Genomic DNA, 20,424 nt, shown 5'->3' with positions numbered 1-20,424 from the left:
AGCAAGCTGTGGTCATTCCTGGATGGTGATAGCTTGACCACAATCACCCATGCAAATGTGAGCTCATGGTTGGATTACTGCAGCGTGAGGGCTACCTTTGGGCTTGGTCCAGTGGCTGCACCTGGTGTGTGGCTAACAATCTGCTACTGGGCCAAGTCCAAGGTGTTTGTGCTAAAGTATAAGTTAATTAGCTACTTGAGAAACCGCCTTAGCCCTTATATACCCTGTAGATCATTGCAGTTTGTGGAAGATTTTCTCCGAATTCCGGTGATCTCAGAAGCCTGCTCCACAGTACAGTAACTTGGAAAAAGACTTTCATTGTCGCTTCCCCGTTCTGTGGAATAGTGTTCCTGTCAAGATATGACAGGTACCCACTTTCTGTGCTTTCCAGGGACTAAATGAAGATATTTTTTCTTCTGATGGGCTCTTCTAGCTGGATAATTGGGTCTTTGCTACAAGTGCATATTCTGTAGTGTTTTGTTTTAAATGTATCAGCTGCTTTTTTGTGTGTTTGTAACTTTTCTTTGCTGGTTTTTTTTTGCCGTGAGATGATTTTGTAGAAGGTGATTAGTAAATTGTGATTAATAAGAATATAAAGATGGTAGCAAGTAAATATTTATTTGCAACCATCAGGGCACATGGCGTTTTGCAGAGTAGAAGACAGGCCTTTGCCCAGACAAACCTACAAACCTGAAATTTTGACACAGGGAAAACAGAGAGGAGGGATAAATGAAGAATACGTGATGGTTTCATTTTAACATGTGTTTAGGCTGAGTTGGGGAAGGGCCATAGCTCTATGGTACAGTATCTGCTCTGCATGCAGAATGTCCCAGTTTCAATCCCTGGCAGGGTTGAAAAAAAACCACTGGCTGAAACCTGGATAGGCACTGCCAGTCATAGAATCATAGAATTATAGAGTTGGATAGCCCCCCCCCCCAAGATTCACCTAGTCCAACCTGCTGGAATGCAGGAATCTCAGCTAAAGCATCCATGATAGATGGTCGTCCAACCTCCGCTTCAAAACCTCCAGGTAAGGAGAGACCTCAAGCTCCAGTCAATGTAGACAATACTGAGGTTGAACCAATATTCTGATTCAGTATAAGGCAGGTTCCAATGTTCTAATGAGCTGCAGATGGGAATGTGGGGGCTCAACCAAAGGGGTCATGGAAAAGTGGGTTTTGACTATGGATGTGAAGTAAGAGGTGGCATCGTGCAGGTGTCTTGGGAGGCAGTTTCAAGTGTTGGGTGGGTAGTTGTGGAGAGAGAGTGGATTTGGGGGGGCATTAAGACATCTGAGGATGATGGAGCTTGGAGAAAAGGGGATATATCTCGATGTGGGTGGAAAGTGAAGTGGGGAGCAAAGCAAAGGCAGTCTTTGAAAGTAATAACAAATTACTCTGCTGGAGCTGGGATTGAGCAGGAACCTATTGTAGCGAATTAAGGAAGACTGCAGGGGGCAGGTAAGACACACCCCACATAATTGATCAGAAGTCATGTAGACCATTTGAATGGCAATGCCCATCAGCTTGCAGAGGGGCATCAAATATTTTATTGAGGACCTTGGGCCCTAGGAGTTTGCTCCTATGAGGAAGAGCATCATGTGGCCAGACTGAGGCTATTATTTTGGCAAAGTGCAAGATATATATAAGGTGACCAAACTGAGACAAACAGAGGAGAAGATTGGTCATCGTTCAGCTAGATCTGCAATCAAAAGAACTTTTGCTGCATCAAGCCAAAGATTCATCTAGCCAAGCATCTTCACATTGGTCAACCCAATGCCTTACGGGAAGCCTATAGCAGGCATCCCCAAACTTCGGTCCTCCAGATGTTTTGGACTACAATTCCCATCTTCCCAGACCACTGGTCCTGTTAGCTAGGGATGATGGGAGTTGTAGTCCAAAAACAGCTGGAGGGCCAAGTTTGGCCATCACTGATCTGATTCTGCCTGGGCTCCATTCTTCCAAGAGGTGGTACAGCTGTGAAGAGATTTATTGACTGTTAGATTATCTATCTATGAATTTGATGGACAGGTTTGGTGACTTTCCTCTAGGGACTCTGCTGGCCAGCGGTGCCCTTTATTTATCATATATTTACAATGATAGATTCCCTCCCCTCCCCACCCCCCAAAAAACAATGTTGCTAAACCATAGTTTGACCCTTAATTTTTATTCAACCTCAGAATTGATGAACTTTTTTCTCACATAGAGTATTAGAAACCAGTATTGCAGAATAAAATGGGATTCTGGGGGTGGGGGAGAAAGATTAGATTCTTTATGACAGCTCCAGCTGGAGGAAAATGTATATAATTTCCAATATCTTAGTAATTAAAAGAACACTTCTAGTACTGTGTTCGGACAGTGAGGCATGGTAAAATTCTTAATTACTTGGGGAATTACTTTAGTAGCGACATCAAATGAAAACAAGATAAGCTTATTAATGAATTTCTACCAGAGAGCTACTGAACTAAAGATGAAATAGCATAAAATAGGAGGAGGAAGTGATCATTTCATGTAACTGGTTTATGGATGTGTAGTGAAGTGTTTAGCGGAGGGTTTATATCATTAAACTAAAAAAAACCAACGATCTCGCTTCTCTTGCAGAGGCAATATGCCAGCAAACCTGGACTCACTTTGGATTCAAAATTTAGAATTCTGATCAATTTCTGGACGGGAATATGCTCAAAACCTACTTCTGGATGTCCTGGTGAATGAAACAAGGTCAGGGGTAACAATGGAGACAAAACCTACTTCTGGCTGTCCTGGTGAATGAAACAAGGTCAGGGGTAACAATGGAGACAGGGGGGCCAGGCCACCATATGCATTATGTCAACTTGATTTCAAAGAATGCTATAAGGCTTATGAATCATAAGAGCATAAGAAGAGTCTGCTAGATCAGACCAATAGCCCACCTAGTCCAGCATCTCATAGTGGCTAAGAACATGCTTATGGGAAGCCAGAAAGCAGGTCCTCACTGCCACATCACTTGCCTCACTTGTGATTCCTAGCAACCATATTCAGTCTGTCTACACTGACTGGCAGCAGTTGTCCCGGATTTAAGGTGGGGACGATGACACTCCAGCCCTACCTAGAGAGGTCACTGATTGAACCTGGGACCAGATCCTGTCCCACCGAGCTGCAGCGAAACACCTCGTGCTGCAAGTAGGCCTCACACTTTATTGGGTGTGGAAGCGGAAGAGGGAAAGCAGAAGATGTCAGGGAAAACTTTTCCAAATCAACTGTCAAGTCCCATCTGCTTTATTGCTTGAAACTTCAGAAGAAGCAATTAGATCAAATAGCCCTTCTCCTCCTATTGAGGCTGCACTTTTTTTAAAGAGTTCAGTCGCACACAACGGCATTGTTTTTCCTGCCTCAGCCTACCGATCATGGCTATTGTGCGTTGGTATGTGAAGTGCTTGGTGCAACAGGAACGGGAAGCCCTGGAAATACCGTGTGTGTGTGTGTTTTGTCAACAGCGCCCTTTGGCACAGGATGTTGGACTTCTTGGATCAGCTGCCAAGCCTCAGGAAGCAGACTCTCCCCGCCCGCTGCCCTTTTGTGGGGACACAGGGAGGGCAGGCTGCGGCCTTGGCGCTGGCGCCGCCTATGCGAAAGTGTCCCTTGAGCGCCACCTGTTACTTTCCTCCCGCTGGCCCGGCGCGCGGATCTCCTCCTGCGCGCTCGGCTGAGGTAAGGGAGCGAAGGTGCCTTAGGCTCTTCTTCCCCAGTGCCGCCTGCGGATTCCCCGCCGGGCGACCTCCGGGCGCGATGACCGTCGGGGGGACCCGGAGAGCCAACTACCCCCGACGGGGGCCTGCGGAGGACGAAATCTCTATCCTGGAAAAGGACGAGGAAGAAGAAGAGGAAGAGGAGGAGGAGAGGAGGCAGACAGCCCCAAGCGGCCAAGCTGAAGAGGGGGAGTCCGGCTGCGCCTCCAAGAAAGTCGCCTTCGCCGTCCTCCCGGACAAGTACGAGCCTCTCGGCGGGGCGGGAGACGAGCAGCAGCCCAAAGCCGAGCGCAAGAGCAAGAAGCGCAGGAGGAAGCTCAAGAAATACGGCAAGGTAGGCTGCGCCCCGAGGCCCTGCGCGCTCTGCGGATCATCGCGCGCAGATCCGTTATTCGGGGGGGGGGGGGTCAGCCTAGCTAGGCGAGTGTCTTGCCCAGCCTCAGCGCCCCGGCTCTCGGATAGGATGAGGGCAGACTTCAGTCATATATAGTAAAACAAATGTATTTAAAAAGAACTGGGGGACTTCTGGACACATCAGATTGTTGAACTGGAAATGGCTTCACCACACTTCGCTAGCACTCGCGACCTTGTTGACAGAGTGGTAAAAAACTGGATCTCACCCAACCGCGACATAGGCACCTTTTCAATGCGAAATCGAATTAGGTTGCGGGAATGTGGGATATTTGGTCTAAGGGGCGTGCAAGCAGAGCCGGCCCATCCAGGAGGCTGGTAATCATCTCAGGCACGGGAACCCTCCTAGGGATGGAGGTCCCTTACCCCGCCCCCCAAAAATTTTTTGAGGGGTTGGGGGTCCTAAGTTGATGGACATTGCCATTCATATGTTGTGCATGTGCCGTGTCATGTGATCAATTATATGGAGCGGGACTTACTTGGGCTCCCCCAATATTTTAATCAAGTTGGTACCCCTGGCCTCAGGTGGCAGGACCCGCGGAGGCAGCAGATCCTGATGTAGATCTCTATTCCTCCTTTGTTCCTGATGCAGATCTTAGAATCATGGAACCATAGAATCATAGAGTTGGAAGAGACCACAAGGGCCATCCAGTCCAACCCCCTGCCAAGCAGGAAACACCATCAAAGCCTTCTTGACAGATGGCTGTCAAGCCTCTGCTTAAAGACCTCCCCTTCTTCCTGGGTGGGCTTGGCTGAGAAAGCACTTGTTTTTCTCAGGTGCCAAAATCTCTTGGGCTGGGCCTTGTGCGCAAGGATATATGCTTAGCCTTTCTATTCAGATGACTCCTACAGAACGTGTGTAGGAGGGTCTAGGATGGTGCTCAGTTCAGTTCTCCCAGCATTCGTAAGGTCTTCTGTACAGTGATCCAAGACTGTCCTTTCTTGCTTTCAGAGGTCATAGCAACAGTCCCAGTTGTTGACATCCTTGTGTGCATGTTCATTGCAAATCTGAAGCAACCTGCTTTTGAAGGACTGTAGGATGTTGAAGTTGGACGGGATCTTGGAGGTCATCTAGTTTGCTCAGTGCAGGGATTTCGGGAAGAATCCTTTGAGAAACCACATAGTCAGAGTGGGGCTTTCGCAAGACAAAAAGGGATCTGGGCATAGCTGCCAAGTTATCCCTTTTTAAAGGGAAATTCCCTTATGCTGAATAGGCTTCCTCGTGAGAAAAGGGAGAACTTGGCAGCTATGGGATCTGGGTCGGTTTTGTTGTCTATTGCTCTAATTAGGAAATATAATTTTGTAGCAACTGTGGAACACTGGTTTTATAAAAGGAAATAAAAAAAAGGACCATGAAGATACATAGACTTTTTGTGTTAAAATGCACACACAGAGAGGCCAGGTGTTTGTTTGTGGCTAAAAGATACCCTAAACCCAAATTAAGTCGTGCAAAATAACAGCCACCCTCTACATTCACTATCATTAAAGTGAAGTGAAATTTCTTCCCTTGTCGTGTTAAGGTTCTAGCACAACAGCCCTAAACAGGGCTGCCTTCAGATGTCTTCTAAAAATCTGGTAGCTGTTTTTCTCTTTGACATCTGATGGGAGGGCGTTCCACAGGGCAGGCGCCACCACCGAGAAGGCCCTCAGTGGTACCTCAGTGGAAAAGACCGTCTTTTCTGTTATACTTCCATGGATGGAGGAGGGTCTCTGATGCTCATCTAAGAGCAAGGTCATGGGCGAGAGGGGGTTCTTAAGGTACTTTGCTGCTCTACAGTTGTTATTGGATTCCAATTCTCATCAGCCCCAGCGTGGCCAGTGGCCAGGGATGAAAACAGTTGTAACCCAACCATAGAGCCACAGGTTCCCTACCCTTAGGGCTTTGTAAGTTAAAACCAGCACTCCACATTGGAGTTGGATGAGGACTAAGTTAAGAATCCCATAATGGTTAAAAGTATTGAAAGAGGCAAATCTTCATCTATATATAGATTTCATCGAGTTATATACAAAAATACAAATATCCATTCAATATTAAACCAAACAATAAAAACTGAGGCAAAAGATAAATAATAATAAAAAACATATGAAGAAATAAACCAGAAACTTATTCAACTGGCAAAAACACTATGGTAGATTTTAAATGGCTTGGCAGATAAAATAACTGCTCTATTTTGCACACTTCCTTTCAGGATGAACAAGAAAACCTGCAAAATACATGCTGTGGAAATTAATTGAATCAAGTGCAAGTATATACAATTGCCTTTGGCAAGTCACTGTGATGAGACTTGGTTACAAATCTGAATTGGGTGGTTGTAGGTACAAAAGAGAAACTGTAATCAAAAATGCAATAGTGTGGCAATTGTGTATCAATGAAATACAGCCATACTTTCTCTTGGCAGGATGTATGACACAGTGGCATCCTGCATATGAGCCATTTTCAATGTTCTCTAAAAATGTATATTAAATAAAAAAAAATCATATAGCTTATTTCATTTCAAGTTTTGATCATTAAAAGCTTCACTCCTTACTATTCAGATGCCTGATTAGGAAAGCTGAATTCTTACCCTCATAAATAATAACAGTTAATTTTGTTATAATTAATGCAGCAGCTGGTCTTAGATAGTTGACAGCAACACTCTTTAAAAGAGTTGGTGGGGATCTCATTAAAGAAGAAAAGGGTTTAATAAACGCCGAAACCAAAATTCTTATTATAATCAAATTAATAGTAGCAATTTGATTCCTTACCTGCCCTTCATAAAATGGTCCCAGTGTAGGTCACAACAATATAAAAACACAATATTAAAATCCATTAAAACAAATTACAATAAAAGAATAGGGTGGATCCTATATATATGCATGTGTGTATCAGGTTATATATGCATGTGTGTATCAGGTGGCAAAGTGGCCGGAGACAAGAATGTTCATTTTCTTTGTAATTCTGCTATTCTGAATGCAATCAGTTGTTTAAATTTGTACACTAAAAGTTTATTGTTTTTAATTCCATTTTGTTTTAGTTACAGTGGTACCTCAGGTTAAGAACTTAATTCGTTCTGGAGGTCCGTTCTTAACCTGAAACTGTTCTTAACCTGAGGTACCACTTTAGCTAATGGGGCCTCCTGCTGCCGCCATGCTGCGATTTCTGTTCTCATCCTGAAGTAAAGTTCTTAACCTGAGGTACTATATCTGGGTTAGTGGAGTCTGTAACCTGAAGCGTCCGTAACCTGAGGTACCAGAAAATTTTGTATCACTTGCTTCACTAAAAAGCAAATTCAAATAAGGTCACATTCAGATAAAAACAATACAAAACTAGTCAATAAAACTATCTGAATAGTTATATTTATTTATTTAATTATAAAATATGTATTATTTATTTATAAAATATGTATGCCTCTTGTCAAAACATCTAATTGGAGGAAGGGCATGATTAGATAATTCCATTATAATTACATTATAATTATCAATAAAAGCAGAAGTTAAAGACAAGCTGGCCTCAAAAATCGAAGTATACATAAAATCAGTGGTTTGAAGTATACCTTTTTTTTTAAAAAGCCGATTAAAATGCATGCAACCTTACATATGTGGGTGGGCTTGCCTAAGCAACAAATAGTTTAGCAGGCACAACAAAAACAATACAATGAAGGCACCTGCCTAATATCAATGGGCAAGGAGTTCAAAAATGTAAGTGCTGCTGAAAATTCAGTTCCCTACCAGTGCAGGACCAATATTTTGTGGTGCTTGTAAAAGCACTAGTTCCTCAAATCAAAGTGGCTGAATGGGCATATATGGGGTAAGGGGATCCCTCAAGCACTGGTGGAGGAAGAAGAGTGCGGGGGGAGCACACCGACCCCGGCAGTGTGATCCTGGTGGGGTGCCATCGCAGCTGCTCCCCTGCCTGCACTGGGCGCCATGCCCCCACAGGTGGCATGCCACACCCCGGGATGCACGCCAGCCCCACCCCTGCCTGTTTTCCACCACCGCCACTGCCCTCAAGTAAGCCTGTCCTGTATCCGTACCAGGTGGCTCAATATCTCAACAGCCTTCTGATGTGTTTTTTCAACTGGTGCCAATAGTTGAACCATGTTGGTGCCAATCATGCCTCGAGGGAAGAACATGTCGTATTCAAGGTGCCATCACTGAAAAGACCCTGTCTCAAGCTAAAGCACCTAAGGTTTGGCTTCGTGATGGAGTGACAAGAAGGACCTTCCTGACAAATCTTAAATGCCCAGGCAGGACAACGCCAAGGGAGATGCTTCTTTAGATAACTGGGAAGCATTAAAACTTTGATTTGGGCTTTGTAGCCAGGGTTGCCAGGCTCAATAGAGGACAGGACTTCTGTGCCTTTAATTGCCCTGCTCTTTTTTGAGTTTGGAAACCTTAAAGAGAAACCAGCAGACCCTTTGCTAAACAAACAAACAAACCCTTTGTTTAGCAAAGGGTCTGCTGGTTTCTCTTTAAGGTTTCCAGACTCAAAAGAGAGCAGGGCAATTAAAGGCACAGAAGTCCTGCCCTCTATTGAGTCTGGCAACCCTATTTGTAGCATGTAGGTTGCCACTGCATACTCATCAGAAGCGGTATTGCGTTATTCCAAACAACTGGAGCATTTTGCACCAGCTGCTGCCTCCAAACCATCTTCAAAGCCCCATTGAGTGCATTGCTGTAATCTAGCCTGGAGGTTACCAGAGCATGGATTACTTTGTGCTGATGATCTGAACTCCCCTAGACCACACCAGTCCTGGTTTCCTTGTTATGACCACACCTACAGCTTTGCCACCTTCAAGTGAGTCTCCTGCTGCACATTCTCCTATGCTGCCCAGTATGGGTGAAATTTTCTCCTTGCTCCCAGACCATGTATGTGATGCCATCTCTCTCTCCCCCTCCTTCTCTCTCTCTCTGTCTTCCCCACCCCTTCAACACCCTCCTCAAAATCCAAGTCTTTCTACAAGGCTTAAAAACCTCTTAATCCATCTTCCTGTAGCAAAGTATTAAGTGCGTAAACCTGCTTTTGCTCACACATTTGCTTCTCTCTCCAATCCCCATTTCACCTTCCCTGTTGCCTGTTTAGATTGCAAACTACTTGGGAAAGGGGATCCTATTCTTCCCCGTTATGAAACTTCATGTAGACAGATAAAAAGGTAAAGGGACCCCTGACCATTAGGTCCAGTCGTGACCGACTCTGGGGTTGTGCGCTCATCTTGCATTATTGGCCGAGGGAGCTGGCGTATAGCTTCCAGGTCATGTGGCCAGCATGACAAAGCCGCTTCTGGCAAATCAGAGCAGCACATGGAAAGGCTGTTTACCTTTCCGCTGTAGCGGTTCCTATTTATCTACTTGCATTTTGACGTGCTTTCGAACAGCTAGGTTGGCAGGAGCTGGGACCAAGCAACGGGAGCTCACCCCGTCACAGGGATTCGAACCACTGACCTTCTGATCAGCAAGCCCTAGGCTCAGTGGTTTAACCACAGCGCCAGATGAGGCATAATACATCCCTCTGTTTACAGTGCCCAGACTGTGAATGCTGTTGTTTCTGTAGGCAAAACAGCACACAGAAAACAAGAGGGGGTATCAGTGACTGGCTACTAACTCTGATGGCTGTGCTGTTACCTCCACTGGTACTTCTGAATGCCGACAGCAGGGAAACAGCAGAAGATGGATAGTGTTGTTGTGCCCAGGTGCTGCTTTCAGGCTTCCCATGGGCATCTGGCTGGTCACTGTGAGAGCAGGATGCTGCACTAGGTGGGCGTGGGCCACTGGCCTGATCCAGAAGAGACCTCTTACCCTCTTAGCAGGTTTGAGGGAGTTCATAACCATGTTTGAGAATTAAATATCTATATATCCTTAGATAAAAGGTGAAGGACACTCCTCCCCGCAAAGAACCTAGTGAGGACTGAGGATGCCGCTCAGTGGCTACAGAATGCTGGTTGGTTGACTGTTGGGAGGGGACAAGGGGAAATTGAGTGGTTGGAATCCTGAAGAAAAAAAAAGGAGTGCAGCATTTTGTTGCAGGCTCCACTTATAAGTACGTAATAACAACTTTACATTCATGCGATCTTCGTTGGATAATTCTTGTAGCAGAAGGCTGCTCTTGCAGCACAAACAGAATTGTCTTTGAAAAAACAAATAACAAGTTAAATCCAGTGAAGGAGCCTGCTGGATTTCACACACCCGCCCCCTTTTCCCTTTCCCTTTCCCTTTTAAGACGAAACCAGTCCTATCGGAGCTGAAGCCAGCATTCCTGTAGATCAAAAGAGTGACCTGCCATTTCAGTCTGTAAAATACTCTAAGCTAATCCACGTGACAGATGCTTTGCATCTCTTTGTGCCACATTTCTTCGCTTGGCATCCTTACTTTGACAATGTTCCAATTAGCAAGAAGTGTGAGGTTTGTTTCCCACCCTCTGCAACAGAGACAAAGAGATAGAATAATAGACCTCCCTTCCGTTCTGCGTCCAACTGCAGCATCAGCATTAACACTTTGCTGCTGGTTTACTGCAAGAGTTTTACCACTGAAAATACTACTCTTGCTATTCATTCATTCATTCATTCATTCATTCATTCATTCATTCATTCATTCATTCATTATACCTATACCTGTCCTTTTAAGAACATAGGAAACTGCCTTATACTGAATCAAACTATTGGTCCATCTTGTTCAGTCTACAATGACTGTCAGGGGCTCTCGGGGAGATGCTGCCTGGACTGGATATGCTGGGGATTGAACCTGGGAACTTCTGCATACAAAGCAGATGCCCTGTCATTGGAATTACCAGCCTTTCCCCATACCAACCCTTTTCTGCAAGGAGGTCAAGGTGGCCAGTGTGGTGTAGTGGTTAGAATGTTGGACTAGGACCTGGGGAACCAGGGTTCAAATCCCCACTCAGCCAGGAAGCTCACTGGGTGACTGTTGGCCAGTCACTGTCTCCCAGCCTAATTTACCTTACAGGGTGGTTGCGAGGATAAAATGGAGGAGGTGGGGAGAGCCATGTATTCCACCTTGAACTCATTGGGATATAAATGACCCTCTCCCCTTGAATGGTCCAAGGTCATTCAGTCAGGGACAATGGCCATAGGTTCCCTATCCCTGGACAAAATCAGGTTGTCTGTGGAAATTTCATATATTGTATGGGTCAACTGAAAGGATGATTAGCTCATGTGTTGGTGCTGATAGTCTTGTATAAAAGATCCACCATGCAGCAGTCATGTCACCTTTAAAGCACATTTGAAACACATTCTTTTCCTCAAAGAATTATGGGCATTGTAGTTTACCCCTCAAAGAGTTACAATTCCAGTAACCCTTAACAAAGTAAAGTGCCAAGAATTCTTTGAGGGGGGAAATGTGCTTCAAATGTGATTTAAAGGTATAGTGTGTGTACACAGGGAGTTTGATGGCCATGATTTGTTGTCTGTGTCATTTGCTACAGGTTTCGGTGAGACTTTCACAACCTGCCTCTTAAATATTGCTTCATCATGTATATGAAATGAACACAAAGGTCATGCTGTTTGTTTGTGTTGGAAAGTACCTTGAGCCCTGCTGAAATCAGGGCTCCATTGTTTTGGCCGAGGTCCAAGCATTTTATGACACAATCTCTGCCAGGCCCAATGAAACAAAAGAGGTAAAGTAATTTGACCAAGGCTAGATAGAGGATGAGACAATGGTGTCCTCTATGTGATCACCTCTGTTGGTGGCTTTCCAGCTTCATCCTTCTCTTCCTCAAACAGGAATTTATTCTGATCTTGCACCAATGACTTCACACCGTTCGAAGCATTTGATAGGGAGTTGGCTGCACCAGTGCATTTTAAAGAGGTGTGATTGTGCAATCATTTGTAGGCCCTATTACAGAGATGGGGAACTCTGAACCTTCCAGATAATGTTGGATTACAATTCCCAGCAGCCCAGCCAACATGGCCTGTGGTCAGGGATGATGGGACTTGTAGTCCAACAACTAGAGGGTCACAAGTTCAATCACTGCCCTGCCTTAAGCTTGCTGATGCAGCAAGTTTTAGAATTAGTTTGGACCAAAGGGCCAAATATTAGCCACTTCATAGAATTGAAGAGTTAGAAAGGAACCTGAGGGTCAACTAGTTCAACCGCCTGCAATACAGGAGTCTCAGCTAAAATATCCATGACCTATGGCCATCCAACCTCTTCTTAAAAACCTCCAATGAAGGAAAATCCACCACCTTCCAAGGCAGTCCATTCCACTGCCAAACAGCTCTTGCCATCAGAAAGTTCTTCCCAATGTTTAGTTGGAATCTCATTGTTTATCACTTGAAGCCATTGGTTTGGGTCCCACCCTCCAGATAAAAAGAAAGCAAGCTTGCTCCATCTTCCATGTGACAGCCCTTAAGATATTTGAAGATAGCTATTATATCTCCTCTCAGTCTCCTCCTATCCATGCTAAACATATTCAACTCCCTCAACAATTCCTCATAAGATTATACCTTGATAATCTTGGTAGCCCTCCTCTGCACACGTTCCAGCTTGTCAATATCCTTCTTAAATAGTGGCGCCCAGAACTGGACACAGTTCCCCAGGAGTGGTATGCTCAAGGCGAAATGCAGCGGAACTATTACGTCCCTTGATGAGGACCCTATATTTCTGTATATGCAGCCTAGAATAGCATTAGCTTTTGATAATTAATGTGGTATCCTAAAGTTTTGAATGTATAGTGTGGATATGACCAATTCTGTATTCAGACTCACCCAACAATCCACAAGTAAGCTTTTCCTGAGTATGAACTGATGAATGAGCCCATGGTGATAGACAGCTGGTGTTTGGTATCCAGTACTTGAGGCAATCTCAGTCTAAAGGAAATAGCTTGAATTCCAGGGAGTTTCATACACTCCTCCAGTACCAAGTATTTGCAACAACAGCATAGCAGCCTCCAGCTTCCAGTGGGGTTTTGTTTCATTTGTCCCAGCAAGAATCTGGGGGAGCTGCCTTTTGTTATTTTTAATGTCTTTTCAACCCTCTATTCCTTAAGGCTTGTTACCTATTACATTATAAAATAAAGGCAACAACCTTACCTATCTAAATATAGGCTTTTTCAAAAAAGTGATAGTCATAGATTCACATAAAAAGAAAGAGTCTAAAGAGTGCAGTGCAACAATGATACCTAATAAAAAGTAGAACATCATTACAACAAATTACTAAAAAACAATCAACAAAATTTAAGTGAACACAAAGGTCACTTAGAGACCAACTAAGTTTGTCATTGGTATGAGCTTTCGTGTGCACGCACACTTCTTCAGATTTCGTGCATGCACACGAAAGCTCATACCAATGACAAACTTAGTTGGTCTCTAAGGTGCTAGTGGAAGGGGGAAAAATTATTTTGTTTCGACTACGCCAGACCAACACAGCTACCTACCTGTAAACAAAGGTCACTAATATTCAAAAATACCAAATATTGCAAAGCTGATGACATTGTTGTTGTTGTTTAGTCATTTAGTCGTGTCCAACTGTTCGTGACCCCATGGACCAGAGCACGCCAGGCACCCCTGTCTTCCACTGCCTCCCGCAGTTTGGTCAAACTCATGTTGGTAGCTTTGAGAACACTGTCCAACCATCTTGTCCTCTGTCGTCCCCTTCTCCTTGTGCCCTCAATCTTTCCCAACATAAGGGTCTTTTCCAGGGAGTCCATACATCACTACTGGGAAAACCATAGCTTTAACTATCGGACCTTTGTTGGCAAGGTGATATCTCTGCTTTTTAACATGCTGTCTAGGTTTGCCATCGCTTTTCTCCTAAGAAGCAGGAGTCTTTTAATTTCGTGACTGCTGTCACCATCTGCAGTGATCATGGAGCCCAAGAAAGTAAAATCTCTCACTGCCTCCATTTCTTCCCCTTCTATTTGCCAGGAGGTGATGGGACCAGTGGCCATAATCTTAGTTTTTTTGATGTTGAGCTTAAGACCACTTTTTGCGCTCTTCTCTTTCATTCTTTAGTTCCTCCTCACTTTCTGCCATCAGTTGTGTCATCTGCATATCTGAGGTTGTTGATATTTCTTCTGGAAATCTTAATTCCTGCTCGGGATTCATCCAGTCCAGCCTTTCGCATGATGAATTTTGCATATAAGTTAAATAAGCAGGGAGACAATATACAGCCTTGTCATACTCCTTTCCCAATTTTGAACCACAGAGTTGTTCCATATCCAGTTCTAACTGTAGCTTTTTGTCCCACATAGAGATTTCTCAGGAGACAGATGAGGTGATCAGACACTCCCATTTCTTTAAGAACTTGCCATAGTTTGCTGTGGTTGACTCAGTCAAAGGCTTTTGTGTAGTCAATGAAGCAGAAGTAGATGTTTTTCCTGGAACTCTCTAGCTTTCTCCATAATCCAGTGCATGTTTGCAATTTGGTCTCTGGGGAGGGGGATAAAGATCTATATCGGAATCTGCTGTTCCTGTGGATCCTGCACCTGAGATTATTGTCTCACCTTGTCTCACGTGTGGGCCGGCCCTTGTTACAAATGTATTCTGCTCCCCCCCAAGGAACTAAGGGGCTGCACCCCACACCATTAACCAGTAGCTCTGTGTGGTAGTGTAGGCTGAGAGATGGTGGCCAGCTCCACAGTGAACTTCATGGCTAAGTAGGGATTCAAACTCCGGTCTCCTAGATCTGAATACACCACTCTTTCTAGTACACTGCACTGGCTTTCCTTGTGACCAAAAAGCATTGTGAGAACAGAGCCGCACTCAAGTAATATTTTTTGCAGCTGAAAAGAAATGTAATACTCTGTTTGGTTGTAATGGTTAGTGTTGGACCAGGACCTGGAAGACAGGGGTTCAAATTTCAACTCAGATATGAAGTTCACTGGGTGACCTTGGGCTAGTCACAATCTCTCAGCCTAAACTACTTTACAGGGTTGTCGTGAGATTAAAATGGAGAGATTGGGAGACCCATGTATGCCACCTTGAGGAAACATGGGGTATATGTTGTCACTTTCTTGAGTATATCCTGCTCTTCAGTAGTGTTCTCTGTTCTTTTCTTCTAGAATGTGGGCAAAGCACTGCAAAAAGGATGCCGTTATCTGGTACTCGGTCTGCAGGGATTAGCTAATGCCTACTCATCTCCTCTTGGAGTGGCTGTTTCAATAGCTACGGCGTTTCGTTAAGACTTGCAGCCTGCCACATTTGGGTTGAAGACGGAAGGAACGGTTGTTGAAGCACCTGGCCAAATTTCCCTTTCGCTGAAACTTCGTCTTCAGAAATGTCTCCCAACTCAGCACCAAGAAAGAAAAAACAGATCAGACTGAACATTCGGGATGGATCATTTGCTGCTCTGGACATGAGTCGTTCTCTGACAAGTGCTTTGATCAAAAGAATGAGTAAGGCCAAAAGAACAAAACGTTGATTAGCTGGGCTGGATTTAGAAATATAGTAATTGTGTGTCAACTACTCACCAGCAGGATTGGCCCAAGGCATTTCGCCGCCTGAGGCAAGGATGGCACCCCACCTCCCATTCCGTGTGCAAAATCCAACTGAATTGTCAGTTGAATGAACATTGTAGGCAGGACAGTGTCCCCCGCCACCCATGACGCCTGAGAGGTATAGGGCAGGCTATGCAGCATGCACAAGTCTGCCCTTCAACATCTCATCTTCATTCCTCACCCCTTGAGGCAGCCGCCTTTGCCTAACAGTGGTGACTGGTCTCCACTGGGACTGCTGGAGTGTAAGGCAGGAGGCCAACAGTAGGTGGAGCCAGAGCCAGTGACAGGCACAACCACGGTCAATGATAAGCAAAGTCAGTTAAGTCTAATTTTGTCCCTATCCTCCTCCTTGCTGAGTTCTGCACAGGAAACAATGAAGCTAAGGAGGAGGAAGCTGACAGCCAGTTACATCCTTTGGACCAATTGTAATTGAAAAAAAGGCAGGGAGATGGAGGTTGACTGAGGGTAAACTGAAGTTGGTGCGGTAGTGCCCCATTCAACCCAATGGACCAGACTGTACCGTCGGCTATTAGTCAGGCTGGCCTTGACAAAAGCAAAATCTGTGGACAAAGAAAAGGACAGCATGTAGGAGGAAATGGAGGAAGAGTGGCAGGTAAAGAAGACACATAAAGTGAAAACAGAGAGAGGAAGTTTTCATAATTCTGGCCAGGCCTTAGTAATGCTGCATGGTGGGCTGGTGTTCCAGAGAGGCAGGAAAAGCTACATCTGTGGAATGTCTATATCAGTGATTGGGAACTTCTGGATGTTGTTGGACTACAACTCCCAGCTCCTGCCAACCTAGTAGTTCGAAAGCATGTCAAAGTGCAAGTAGATAAATAGGTACCGCAACAGCGGGAAGATAAATGGCGTTTCTGTGTGCTGCTCTGGTTCGCCAGAAGTGGCTTTGTCATGCTGGCCACATGACCCAGAAGCTGTAACGCCGGTTCCCTCGGCCAATAATGCAAGATGAGCGCCGCAACCCCAGAGTCAGTCACGACTGGACCTAATGGTCAGGGGTCCCTTTACCTTTAATTAGTTTCATTTGCCTGTATAGAGGATAGAGGCAGGGGTGTGTGTATAAACCAGCCTATGGTACAAAGGTAACATTTACATTCATTGCTCTGCCTGTTTTTGCCTCTGCCCCTGCCTACCACTGTCATGCAGCCCCCAGAAGGCTGCCCAGAAGGCTGAAGAATGTTCCCCACCACTGTGCTAATTTCACACCATGCGTACTTTTATAAACCTCTATTAAAGGTGTGGGTAACCTTTGGCCCTTCAGATGTGGCAGAACTATGACTCCCATCAGCCTCAGCAAGCATGTCTCAATAGCTAAGGGTTTCTGGGAGTTGTGGTTCAGCAGCATCAGATTAGAACGTGAGCCCATAAGATGATCCTGCTGGATCAGGCCATCCAGTTGTCTCAGTGGCCAGCCAAGCTGCTTATGGGAAGCTCTCAAGCAAGACATGAGCCCAAGAGTACTCTCATCTCCTGCAGTCTCCAGCAACTGGTATTTGGAACTCCAGCTTACTGGTATTTGGAACCTCCAGCTGTGGAGGCGGTGCACAACTGTCATGGCTAGTATCCATCTATAGCCCTTTCATGAAATTAAGAATCTAATCCTCTTTCAAACCCATCTATATTGGTGGCCATCACTGCGAGCGAGTGCCATAGTTTATGTGTTTATTTTTAAAAATATATCCTGATTTTTCCAACATTCAGCTTCATTGCATGCCCATGAGTTCTAGCATTATAAAAGAGGTTCCACACACCTGCTCTATTATGCCATTTCCCCACCACTACTCCTCAGTAGACTTTCATTCTTCTTCTGTACCTCCTACTTGATCTGTGGCTGTAGGTCAGGGGTGAGGAATCTCCAGCCCACAGACCTACTTAGACCTAGTTAGGCCCACCTCCTCTCATGGCCCCCAAGGCCATTTTGGCCAAGCCACACCCACCTACCCTATCCTTGACTTCACATATGCTATCAGTTGTGGGGCAGATGAAGACCTGGCTCAGCTGAAAGGGGGTTTACAGGTACCATGGATGGGTGGTGCTTGCAAAGTCCTACTTGGGTCTTGTGAAGCCCCTCACAAAATGCTCCTGAAGACCCCTGCAGGCAAAAATGGGCCACCTGGTGCCATGATGTCAGGTGATTGATAAGTAATTGTCCCCCACCTGTCTGTCAAACGTGGCCTGTGAAGGGGGGAGAGATAACAATCTGTCCCACCAACCAGATCCAGCTGCCCACCCATGCTGTAGGGGAAGGGAGGTAGCTCAGTGGTAGGGCATCTGCACTGCATGCAGAATCTCCTAGGTTCACTCTCCAGCATCTCCAGGTGAGGCTGGGAAAGACTCCATGTCTGAAACTTTGGAGAGCCACCACTAGTCAGTGTAAATAAATAATACCAAGCTGGATGAGCAGTTGGTCCATCTCAGTATAAGGTGGCTCCTTTTGATCTGATTGTCCTGGGACCATGTGGCTTCTGACAGCATTGCAAATGACAATTCTTGTTCTACTGGTGGTGCAAAGGGCCACCTTACAGCCTCACTAGTCTAGGGCAGTTTATGTGGCACTCAAGGGCATTTTTGGCAGAGAAATCAGGGCAGGAATAGAAAGTAGCCCCAGCAATCTTGCTTTGCGGCTAGAATGCTACACCTAGGATTACAAAGCAGGTGGGAGTTGTGTAAGACATCTGTACGGTATGCAGAATTTTGCCCCATTTGTTGGGTACTAGATGTTGCCTTGGCACAGCTCTCTGTTTATCCTGCTGCGGTCAAAGCAGCTGTAGACAATCAAGCAGCCTGTGTGTGTATAGGACAGAAGTATCTGTCATGGTGTTTAATAAAACTCATCTTCCTGGAATGCCTGCCCTAGGCACCAAGAGTAAGAGATCAGATGAATATCTCACTGGAAAAAGCATTAAGCTGGCCTGCTGGGTTTAACCTTGTGGATGGAAATCTCTGAAAGCTGCCATTTAAAGAATTATCTTGTCCAGTGTTGACAGAAGAATCAAGCCTTTGCATTCCCGAAATGATATATTTCCACCTAGATAATACTGTAGTTAATTTTGATATGTTTTATATATACCTTCTGAGCTTTATAGAATTCATTGAAGAATACTTGCTTTTTAAAAAAAAAGAAATATGCTTTAAAGCTGGTTATTTTGTTTTACTTAATATTAATGAACCTGCTAACAAGTAAGCTGATGTACTAAGAGAAATTAAATAGATTTAGCCAGAGTGCAATTTGTGTGTGAACTGCTTTTGATTTTCCAAACATCCTCAACTATTAATCTTGTCTTGTGGATAAGACTGGACTTAACCTTCCAGGGGTCCTTTACCTTTACCTTACCTACTATTAATTCAAGACTGGTGTGTGAATAGCCCATAAGGTAAGATATTTGTAACAACGTCCTATAAAGTGGGTTGTCTTCTGTGAATCACAATTATTTGTGCATTAATTTAGAGCATTTTCACCCAGTTCTCCAGCTGAAAAAGAGGACGGGGAGGAAGAGGAAAGCAAGCAAACTCAGATACCGATTCTAGAAGTTACAAGATCCATACAATGATCAGCTTGAATGGAAACAGTTCTAAGGAAGCAAGGAGTCTCTTAGTAGAGCGATGGAGAGACTTTGCTTCCCTTTCTGCTGTACCCTGATGGTGCAGCTGCTGCTGGATGACAGTCAAGAATGTAAATAGAGTCTGCTGGATCAGGCCAATGGCCCATCTAGTTCAGCATCCTGTTCCCACAGTGGCCAGCCAGATGCCTATAGGAAACCCTCAAGCAGGGCCGGGGGGCAAGAGCACCCCCACCCACCCTCACCCCCTGGATTCTAGGAACCGGTATCAAGAAGTATTACTGTCTCCAGCTGTGACTTCATTAGTACAGTTCTAGACTAATTAGTATAGTCCATGATTTATATAAAGCACCTAAAATCCTGGAAGAAGGAGATCCTTTACACAGATAAGGTTGTATAGTTGTCTGATTTTTGCTCCAGAAAAATCTAGTCTTCCATCATTTTTAAATAAAGCAGGGATAGGGAACCTGTGGCCCTCCAGGTGTTATTGGACTACAACGTGATCACCTTCTGTCGAGTCCAGCGACTTATGGAGGGTCAGAATTAAAGAATGTGTCCTTCCCCCCATCATGATGCTAAGGATATACTGTATTAGAAAACATGCTGTGTCTGCGTATGAATAAGATGGTATACCCATGACCCAAAACATCTGTGCCATTTAATATAATGGCTTACTCCAAAAGAGAACAAGCAGCTTCTGTTTGGTAAGGGTATCGAGAATCTTGTGTTGTAGATCCCTAGACCCCTTCACAGAACTGCACTTTCCAAAATTAGCTATTAAGCCTACAGGTGCAGATATGCCAAGGATGTGGCACTGCTTATTTTATAGTTCATGTGTTCCCTAACTCCTGCTGATTTCTGCAAAGTGGACAGTATCCCAGGGCATTTTTAATCAAAACTCTTGGCACCTCCATCTAAGTTCCCCCATCACTGTTTGTATGTGGGGCTCCAGCATTACTGTACATTATAGCAAGTGGGCAGCTGTCACAATGAAATATGTTGATAGGTATAAATAGCAGGCTGTCAAAAATCTTAAAGGGAATCGATACAAGTAACGTGTTAAGGGGGGGGGAAACTGTTGACACTATAACTCATTTTTATTATTATTTAAAGTTTGTAGATATAGTGGGAATAGTTTGGTTTCCTGGAGTTCTTCCCTGGTGAGAAAAAAAACTATAATTGCAGTGAATACTTTCCTTGATGTGCCTGCTTTAATATGTGCCTGCAAAAAAGGCATGATATAATGTGTAGTCATATCAGCCAGTACTAATCCTTTGCTAGTC

General features: G+C 44.7%; 1 protein-coding gene across 2 annotated transcripts; it reads left to right on the top strand.

Moving 5' to 3' along the window:
• The first annotated feature begins 3,442 nt into the window (after positions 1-3,442).
• Positions 3,443-18,809, top strand: C3H1orf115 (chromosome 3 C1orf115 homolog). 2 transcript variants are annotated; one of them, XM_035111381.3, is made up of 2 exons: positions 3,443-4,058; positions 6,325-6,622. In XM_035111381.3, the coding sequence occupies exons 1-2, from the start codon at positions 3,489-3,491 to the stop codon at positions 6,364-6,366; spliced, it is 612 nt and encodes a 203-aa protein (XP_034967272.2). In that variant the 5' UTR covers positions 3,443-3,488; the 3' UTR covers positions 6,367-6,622. The 2 variants fall into 2 exon arrangements, with proteins under 2 accessions (XP_034967272.2, XP_034967271.2); XM_035111380.3 differs by lacking the exon at positions 6,325-6,622 and adding an exon at positions 15,129-18,809 and having other exon boundaries at positions 3,451-4,058.
• Positions 18,810-20,424: the final 1,615 nt, after the last annotated feature.

Source organism: Zootoca vivipara, chromosome 3 (genome assembly GCF_965207765.1).
Source record: "Zootoca vivipara chromosome 3, rZooViv2.hap1.1, whole genome shotgun sequence".
Taxonomy (NCBI): domain Eukaryota; kingdom Metazoa; phylum Chordata; class Lepidosauria; order Squamata; family Lacertidae; genus Zootoca; species Zootoca vivipara.
Note: the sequence above shows the minus strand (reverse complement) of the source record. Positions and strands in the feature narration are given on the sequence as shown.